This window comes from Capsicum annuum, unplaced genomic scaffold (genome assembly GCF_002878395.1).
Source record: "Capsicum annuum cultivar UCD-10X-F1 unplaced genomic scaffold, UCD10Xv1.1 ctg3819, whole genome shotgun sequence".
Lineage (NCBI taxonomy): Eukaryota > Viridiplantae > Streptophyta > Magnoliopsida > Solanales > Solanaceae > Capsicum > Capsicum annuum.
In genome coordinates this window covers 45,451-55,627 of record NW_025845309.1, presented here as the reverse complement: position 1 = coordinate 55,627, position 10,177 = coordinate 45,451, and the positions used below count along the sequence as shown (strand labels likewise).

Below are 10,177 nucleotides of genomic sequence, written 5' to 3'. Positions count from 1 at the left end.
ACTTAACACCTTTGTTTTATATCTTTGTCGATGATAGATTGTGAATCTCTTAGTGTTTTTTTTCTGTCTCAAAGGTAAGAGTAGAGATGTTTGGGGTTTAAATCGTGCTTGTAGTACCTCATCCCATCATTCGGGATGAATAACCTAAGGGAGGAGACTGAAACACCCCGAACTTTGGCCCTTGCAAAATTTCCTAAGTCTTAGATATTCTGTACATCATACGACTTACCATATCACTTGTATGGTGTGGGTACGGGTCAAGGACCCTAGTCATATGTTGGACAGTGTCACACTGTCTAAGTTTTGTTCTTGATACGAGAAGACATCATACGACTCTTATGATCATGATACGGGAAGTATAGTACCAAGCCATATGTTGTTTAGTGTCTAGTCTTGACATTCTGCTTAGGGTACAACTTGAATGGGTACTAGTTGTATGGTGGGGTACTATTTATACTAAGGAGTCGTATGTTGGAAATATTATGGTGTCCAACACTCTGATCAAGGTACGAGTGAAAGGTACCACTCGTATGATGGGGTACAAGTAGATGGGTCCAACCATACTTTCTTACGAGTCTTTTACAACTTTTAAACTGAGAGTATTTTAGATATTTCCCACCCAAGCCCCCTTAAGACCCCATGTCTTATAATACTATTTGGTCCCTCATTCTTCACTTTAGAAGATAAAAAACTCTCAAAAATTCTCTAGAAACTTCTCAAGGAGATTGGGCTAGGGTTTCATCAAGGTGGTTACTAGAGGCTTAATGATCAATATCTCTTTGTGAATCTTCGTAATTCAGGCATGTGACTCTTCCTTCATTGTTAGTTCATAAAAATCATGTGTTTTAAACATTGTTCTAAATCATAAATGGTGTTTTAAAATCCATGGTTGGGTGTTTGAATGTCTAATGTTGAGAATTGTTCTCTCATGATTTCACTTGTGTTTATACGTGTTTTTGGTAATGGTTTTGCACATATGAGTGTATGGAAATTGTGGTCTAATGAATGGGTTATGGTTGACCCTAACTGGATGGTCTTTTACTTGAATAATGGTTTGATAAAATGATTTGCCCTCAACTTGTTTGTGAAAATGCCTATGAGAAGAATCTTGTCACATGATTAATTGGATTTTGAACTAATGCTTGGTATAAGAATGCTAATGAAGGATGAAGGATTTTGTAAAGGTCTTGATGGCCATAAATTGAATTGAAATATGTTTTGAACTAAGGCATTGGCCTAATAAAGTAAATAGCTGGTAAATGGTTTCATGAAAGGCCTTGATGGACATAGGTTGAATGGAATTGTAACCTTGGTGGTTTAAATGGCTAAATGGGTTCAAGTCCCTAAATGTTGAATTGAATTGATGATTTTGTATAAACAATGGGTTTGAGTCCCAAAGTGGAATGATAATGGTTATGGCATGTTGTACGCTTGCAAGTGGGGTTGGCATGACGATACCAACGGGATGCCTTTGGTAAGTAATTGGACTAATGGTTGTGTGCAGGTGTAAAGAATGTTTTAAATCAGATTAAAGCGGGAGTGATCAGGTGTTTGAGTGGTTAGTGAGTTGACATTAAAGTGGTGAGCTTCCATAGTTTGGAAGACATTCATTTCATGGTCGTTTTACTTTATGTCATAGACTTTGTTAGACTTGAATTTTGGCTATTGTCGGGGGCATATCCCAACATTTTATTGACTTTGGATTGTAGAGGCTTTGTGGATTACTGTGGACTTGAGTGTGTTAGTTTAGTGTATTGTGGTGATGAATGGTTTAGACATCTCATAAGCTATTGTTAGTCTAATTTCGCATATCTTGTTATGTCGGATTGTGGTTGATATGTTGGATAGGTTAGGTAAAGGGGGTGATCTCTGATCCACATGGGACTTGAGATACCCATCACGGTCAGGCTCTGGTTCGCGTCGTGACAAAATATTTATTTTTAATAAAAATTAAATTAATCAAATAAAATAAATATTTCCGCCGTTTCATATTAGTTGACCCCTATGGACTTGGCACACCCATTAAGAAAAACATTAATTAAGAATTTATTTTTTTAAATTAACCTTATTAATTATGCTTTAAAAATATGAATAAATATATTTTATTTAATCATTTAATATAAAGGATAGTATTGAAAGAACATAGTAAAATTCACTTGATTTCATCAAAAAAACAACTAAATTAAAATAAGTATTTTAAAAAAAAGCCAACTAAAATGAAATTGAGAAAGTAATATCATATAATTATTTTTAGTAGTATGAACAACTAACACCATAACTTTGACTTAATTGCGTGTTAAATTTGGAAAGAATCACTCTCTAACAAGTCTTCCCAAAAACTCATACTAAACCTGAACTATAAACGATAACAACCAAATCAGCCAGACTGCCACTGGCCCAGTTGCCAGCCAGTCAGCAATGCTCCACCCCTTAGTGTCATTATCTGTAATTTAAACCTCCATTCTGGTCAATTAAATAGCTACTCCCCTTCAGATCTCACTGCTCTCCCAAGTCCCAAACATCCCACACCTTTTACTTCACTAAACATCACGCCACACAATACCCATAGCCCCCTCTCACTCTTTCACTCTTCCAAAGAAAATGAAGCTTCTCCTGACAGTGCTTATTTTTCTTGCATTGATTTTCCCATATTGTTCATCTGAGATTAGTAAAATCAAGCCATCTGCTAAAGGTGATGCTCCAGCGTCGGCAATGAGCATTACATCCCTGATGTCAGCTCACGGATGCAAAAATTTCGCCGATACATTGTCAGCTTCCCCTGCTGAAAAGACGTTCGAGGACAATGTCCAAGGTGGTCTGACCATATTTTGCCCAACCGAAGATGCAATGAAAGCCTTTTCACCTAAATTCAAAAACTTAACTGCTGATGGAAAACAGTCCGTTCTCGAATATCATGGTGTTCCAGTCTATCAATCTTTATCTAATTTGGGAACGAGTAATGGCTTGATGAACACGTTGGCTACAGATGGAGCTAATAACTACGATTTCATTGTTCAAAATTATGGCCAAGATGTCACATTGAAGACCAAAATAGTGACTGCGAGAATCACTGGAACCGTATTTGATAAATCGCCAGTGGCGATTTTCTCGATTGATGAGGTTTTAGAGCCTGTAGAACTGTTCAAAGGTGCGCCAACTCCTGCCCCAGCACCAGCGCCTACTCCTGAGGCTGATACCGAGTCTCCTAAGCCAGCGGGGAATAAACACAAGTTCCCGCCAGCGCCGGCTTCTCCGGCAGATGCTCCAGCAGATGGTCCCAATGACAAAGTGGCAGATTCGAACGCAGATAATAATGGTGGGTTTAGATATAATGCTGGAGCACTGGTGACCTCTGTTTTCTTCATTTGGTTCGGCCATTTATTACTGTGACTTTATCTTTTCTTGGTTTCTTTTTTCCTTTGATAAATTTTTCTGTTATGTCTTAGATGTGAAATAAGTTTGGCCAATGTACAATGGCTCTTGAATTGTAATTTGTACTTCTAGCAGTAGGATTGTGTTTACAAGGTTTTGTGAGAGTTTTTTTTTTTTTTTTTCACTTTGTTGTTTCTTTGATTATATCCACTCCAGAGTGAGATTTAATTTTATGCTACATGGAAACTTTTTGTTGCTTAGGCATTCTTATAGGAGTAACTTTTTGTAACTGCCAACCAGATCTTATAATTTTCTTCCAGTTGTGGGTGAAGTTTTCCGGTATATTCAGGAAAACAGTCATATGGACTATCAATGAATTTAGCTCACTTGTCCAGCTTTCTCAAAATAGACTCTCTAACGGTAGGGTAATTCTTAGACATTCTACTTTTTTACATACTTTAATGGTAGAATTTCAGTGAATATGTAATTGTTGTTGGAGTATCAGCGAATTTAGCAATCTTTTATATCTTGACCCGCTAAAAATTAAAAAGAAATGAAATTAGTTGTACAATTAATATGATGACGTAATTATATTTTTAATTTATATAAATAAATTCAGGTTTGTCAAGTTGGGTATAGATCCGTAGATTCAAACTAAAGATTTTGTGTTGAATCATGTGTTTGGGAAATGCTTTTATTAGTCCATTAAATAATGAAGCGGGAGAAGAAAAGGATTACCTGGTGGTGGATCTACAACACACTATCAGAAATTAACCCTATGGCAACGGTTCAAAAATCATTGCGATAGATATAAAAACCGTTGTCATAGAGCTACCACAACAGTTATATATGAGTTGCGTATGTGGGCGTTGAGATAGGCCTATCGCAACGTCATTTGCAACGGTTAGAAAAATCGTTGCAATAGTTCTATCTATTTTATTGTTGTTTTCATTTATAAATAGGTAATACAGTTGAAATATGAACCATTATTTATTTTGTGTTATTGTCAGTATTTGTTGTTGGCAGAATTTTAATTTGATTATAAAAAAATGACCTGCCCACACTTTAAGGTATGGCAGTGCACATAACCTCAATGTAGTAGATAGACTTAAAGAAGTTTTGAAGGACGAAGGAATAGAAATTTTCAGAAGCACCTGTTTTGGGTCATTTTTGGACCTTCCTAATTGTAACTTTCAAGGATTGATTGCAAGGTGTTTGATGACCTTAGGGGTTCAACACCCTTATCAGGATAAGTTAAGGGTATTGGTCAATAATATCATTCTTTATTTTTCACTGTATGAGTTTGTTATTGTTACCGAATTGAAATGTATTGAGAATGAAGATGATTTCAAATATTCTGACCTTTCACCAGGTAGATTACAAAAAAGTTATTTTTCAAAATCCACAGCAAATGTCAAAAAAAGTGAGTGGGTCAACTTTTTTTGGAATAAAAAGTGAGGAAGAAATCTTGAAGGTGCAGTAAAGATTGAAATTTTGTACTTTATTCACATATTTGTGTTCTCCCAACTAGATAAAGCCAGTATCACTGCCCGAGACTTTTATATGGTTGCGGATGAAAGTTATAGTCAATTTCTATAGGATAAATTGGCATTTGCAAAACTGATGGCTTCATTTAGTCGGTCCATGAATGGAGTGCAATATTATTATCGTCTGAATGACATGTCATACGCTCTTCAGATTTGGTGGTATGAATGTTGTTCCGAAGTTAATAAATCAATAGCCATTCGTAAGAATAATTTAATCCCAAGAATGGTCATCTGGAAAGTGATTAAACCAAAGCCAAGATATGAGAATTTGATGGAGGACATTTTTAGTAAGGTATTGTTTTTTCAGTCATAATTTTGTATATATATTGTTACATTTTAAGTAAATATAACTAATTATTTTTTGTCTTTTGTGTTATTTTTGTTTCAGCTTGTATACAGGAACTTATACACCGTCGCCCCATGAATTGAACCAACTTGATTTGCTCAACCCTCTTACATTTGGTCCAACAGATCATGGTACAAATGTAGCACAGACCGTATTTGTACAATAAGAATTTGAAAGGACTTTTTCGACTGAAATTCTACATGAATTTAATGATTTTAGTACTCCACCAAATGCATACCTGCTTAAAAAGATGATGATTGATGTTGGTCTGTCTTCATATCCTTCTATAAAGAAATAAAAAATTGATGAGGAGTCAAAAATGTGAGTTCACTTGTAGCAAAGACACAAAAATAGTCAGCTTTGTTGTCTAAAGAGAAATATTTGACAGGTTCATCAAAAGATCATTCAGAACCTCATGTTTCCTTGAAAAAAGACATAGTTGTGCCTAATGTTGAGAAGAGGAATGCAGCTAATGCACTTGCTATTGTTAAGAAAAATCAATCATTTCCATGTGAGATTTGGACGACATAAAGTCTTATGTTAAGAATTATGTAAGTATAACATGTTTTTGGTATGTTGTCTTAATGATAATACATATTTCAATATGATACATAAGGTATACCTGCATAAGCATTGACAAACTAAATGGACATTAACCATGTGTTATTTGACATCACAAGTCAATTATAAAGTATATCCACTGACTAATCGTCATTCAAAATGTAGGTTGACATAAAAATCAATGAGCTTTAAACGTTGATGATGGGCCATTATACAGGCACTGTGAAAGTTGTGAAAGAAGGTTTACTTTAAATGACAAGGTATTCAAAATTTATCTTTAATATCACAGTATTACCATATTATTCTAATTTGTTATCATGCATGTTGCTCATTCTCCAGTACATGAAAGTGAAAAAGATATCCCAGCTAAAGATGGGGATCCTCCTCAATCTCAAATAAGAACAATACAAATGCTAAAAGTGACAATGTTGTAGAGGGTGTCGGACAATCATCTAAAGTAGATGGGAATGAAGGAGGAGCTGATAAGTGCTTAAAGGTAATAGGAATTACACATTTGATTGTTAATTAAATTGAATTAATTGTATGATCGATTGTTTCTACTTTCTCAAACTATTAGCCTCAAATAGTTTATTTATCATTATTGAAAGTATTGAAACTGTTAACATAATTCTATAACACTTCATTAACTTATGTAGTATATATAAAATGTACTGATTTTCTCAGATGTATCATTGTGATACATCTGATAGCAGATGTATCATTTTAATAGATATAGAAAGTTTAATCAAAACTTATCCCAAAACTTAATTTTACACAGTTTATTATTTTAAAAATGTCAATTAGGAGTATGATCTTGGAAACATATGTTAGATTTTTCAGATCTCTAGGCTTCTAGTTACAAATGTTGGATATGGTATGATTACGTCTTTCAAATGTATCATTTTTATACATAATATTGTAGATGTATCATAATTATATATATTGTTCATTGAAAAAAAAATTCCCACAATTTAATTTCAAACAAAGATCAATGTTGACATATGTCTAGCAGGAGTATGTTAGTGGGTATACAGACAAGGTGCATGGAGAAGAAATGTATAATATATCTGTAAAAATAGATGAAGGGCTAAGCGACACGCTCCTTAAGGTAATATCGATTTAATTATATCGATTTACTTATACCGGAGATTCCTTATACAGTTAAATTATTATTATTTGGTATGTTAAAATTGTTCATTGTAATAATAGTCATAAATAAATTTTAAATTTGTAAGTGTCATAATAACTCATTAGTAACAAATTTTAAACCAATGTTAAACAGATTTAAGATTTCAGTAACAAAAGTTTGATATGTGTTCATTATGTTTTTCAGATGTATCATTTTGATACATATGATTCCACGTGTATCAATATGATACAAATAAATATTTTAATCACTTCTTATAAAAAATTTTAACTCACACGAAAGTTTACTTTTACATACGTCAAACAGGAGGTTGAGAGTGCATACAGACAAGGTGCAAGAAGAAAATAGGTATAATATAGCTTCAGAAATAGATGGCGGACTAAGAGACGAGCACCTAAAGGTAATATTGATTTACTTATACCAAAGATTATTTCTAATTGCTCAAAAAGTTTATTTCTTATTATTTGGGGAGTTGATATTGTTGTTTTTAATGGTCACAAACTTATTTTAAATTTCTATGTGGTATAATAACTTTTCAGTAATAAATTTTAAACTTATCTTAAGCTGATCAAAATTTCCAATAACAAAAGTTGCAATCTGTTGTGTAAGTTTTCCAGATGTATCATAATGATACATATTGTTCCACATGTATCTTTATGATACATATATATAGTTTAGTCACTTTCTATCAAAAATTCAATCTCACACTAAGTTCACTTCTTACATACGTCAAACATGAGGCTGAAGAAGACCTTTATAATACAGATGAATATTTATCAAAAGCATTTGCCTTGTATCTATCACCATTGTCTGCAACCTATCCAACAGGATCATTGATAGCCAATTATTCATCACTGATAGTGCTATTACAGCTATTAACACATACAATCTGCAAGGCAACTCTGATAATCAGTCTTATATTAGTGACAGTGCTATTGCAGCTATTTCCTAGGTTCCTATGTGCAAGATCAATCTTTCAGATGTCATCAAGAAACCTACCCAAAGAAATAGGCAGCGTTCAAAACTTTATCAGTCACCGTATGCCAATGTTTTTAATTTTGGGTCAAAAGGTAAAGTAGTCATCCAGTCTTGCAAAAAGTTGAACTACCCGTTTGATAGGAGCATTCCACGCTCTTTAGGCCATGCGATAAGGGTGTGGCACGGAGAAGTGGTTTTGACTGATTTTTAACTTTTATTATAAATAGAATACTCATTTTATTTTATGGGAGAGTTAGGTACGTCTGAGCCAGGATAAAAACACATAAGGGCTTTCAATCAGGGTTACTTTACTACTCATCTCTTCTATTTCAATCATTGTATGATTACTTTAAATTTGATGATGTTGATTTCAAACGTGAGTGGCTAATAACCTTTGTTGTGGGGTTGAGGCTGAACGCATGATTGTATTTCATAATCTTTAGTTGGTTAAATGTTAGATTATTAAATGCGTTGTTCTTAAACTCTTATTTTTACTAATTTTTATGTTTTGCCGCTATTGAAATACATCTATAATAATCTTGTGAATCCAGAAGGAGAATCATGAGGATAGAACGAGGAGTTTAAGGAATAAGTTCTCATCTTTTATAAAGAAAGATTGGATTCACATCTAGGATAGGAATATACTTAGAACACTTTATCCGGCTCAAATACAGGAAGATCATTTAACGCATCTAAATTAGATTATTGTATCCCCGCTCAGCGATGTAGTTACGATATCCTTTTAGGTAGATGATTAGAGGTTCTGAAGACAAAAATCATATTATAAACCTATGAAAATCAACAACTCATTAAACAACGTAACCAATAAAAGAGTAACGATATACATGATTATTAAGAGTTTCTTGACCCTGGAATTCCCTCTTGATAGTGATGACAACCTTGCTCAAATTACGATTGTTACATTTTACTACCTTTTACATACTTTAGTTTTCTTACTTTTATAAATCATTTTGATACACCACAACACTTGATTGAAATATTATTAATGACTCAACTAAGTGAATTGCTAAACTAGTAGTTCATGTGGTTTAATATCAGGCTCTTTTAGAGCTACTATATTACTTGTTAGAGCACGTACACTTGCATGTGTGGTATGTCGCAACAAGCTTTTGACAACATTGTCGGGGACTTTGAAATTAATTATTTATCTAGTTTAAACTTTTTCTTGTTATTTATTCGAGTTCTTGTATATATTTTATTTTTTTGTATAAGTTCTTTTTATTTGTCTTCTGTGATATTTCACTACTCTTCTTGAGATGACATCTAAAGAGTGTGGAGTGATGGTTGTTCATCTTTTATTTTTCCTTATCTTATTTTTAGAGGACGTCATCAATGAAAATACTATTCAAATCTTTCGATCTTACGAAATGAGTTATGTGACCCTTCTAAATTGTATAATTGAGACTTTTGTAAATGGTGTGGTGATCAATACAAAAATTATTGCAAGTGTTATAACCCTTTCTCCATCCTTGATTATAATGACTCTAAGAATGTTTATACTTTTGATAGTATGGATTCTTGCAGAAAACTGTTAGAGAAGTAAGAGGGTCGTCTTAACAAAATTGAAAATAGAACGACAGACATTATGAAAGAATGATTTGAGCTTATGCAAAAGGTTGAAAAGTTTGGCTTGGACATTCACAACTTGAAAGTTGAGTTGACTGCAAAGGTTGATGTGACACATTAGTGATGAGTTGCGTAAGAATGAGAAGATACTTGACAAATTTTTATTGATGTTTTCACGGTTAAGAAGGGTACATATGAGGATGTAAATGATAATACAATTCATGAGTTAGGGTTATTGTAACACATTCCTATCATTTTCCCACATTATCCTTAGATAGTAAGATATTAATCAAGCCATTTAAGTTTATGAAATAGTGTATGGATGAGGAACAAATATGTCTATATTCGTGATTTGTGTACCAAAATAAAAAGAATACATTCCTCACTTAAGGGCCAGAGAAAGGAAAACACGGTATTTATTATTTCGTCCCTTTTGCATTTATACCATTGCTCTTTGAGCGGAGCAGAAAAATTAATACAAAATTAGGAGTGCAATTTATATCCTCAAGGTGAAAGAAAAAGTTGATGGGTCGTGTTGTGTTGTTAAATCAGGCGCTAGTTGGGAGGCAACCCAACATGTAGTAAGTAGTATTTTTTAAAATTTTAATGTCACTTATTTTTGTTGTTTTTATTTTTTTA

At 33.3% G+C, this 10,177-nt stretch overlaps 1 protein-coding gene across 1 annotated transcript; it reads left to right on the top strand.

The window, feature by feature from the left end:
- Positions 1-2,519: 2,519 nt before the first annotated feature.
- On the top strand, positions 2,520-3,714 carry LOC107866233 (fasciclin-like arabinogalactan protein 1). The gene has a single exon (XM_016712381.2). It carries the CDS (start codon positions 2,602-2,604, stop codon positions 3,388-3,390), a length of 789 nt encoding a protein of 262 aa, XP_016567867.1. The 5' UTR covers positions 2,520-2,601; the 3' UTR covers positions 3,391-3,714.
- The last annotated feature ends 6,463 nt before the right edge of the window (positions 3,715-10,177 follow it).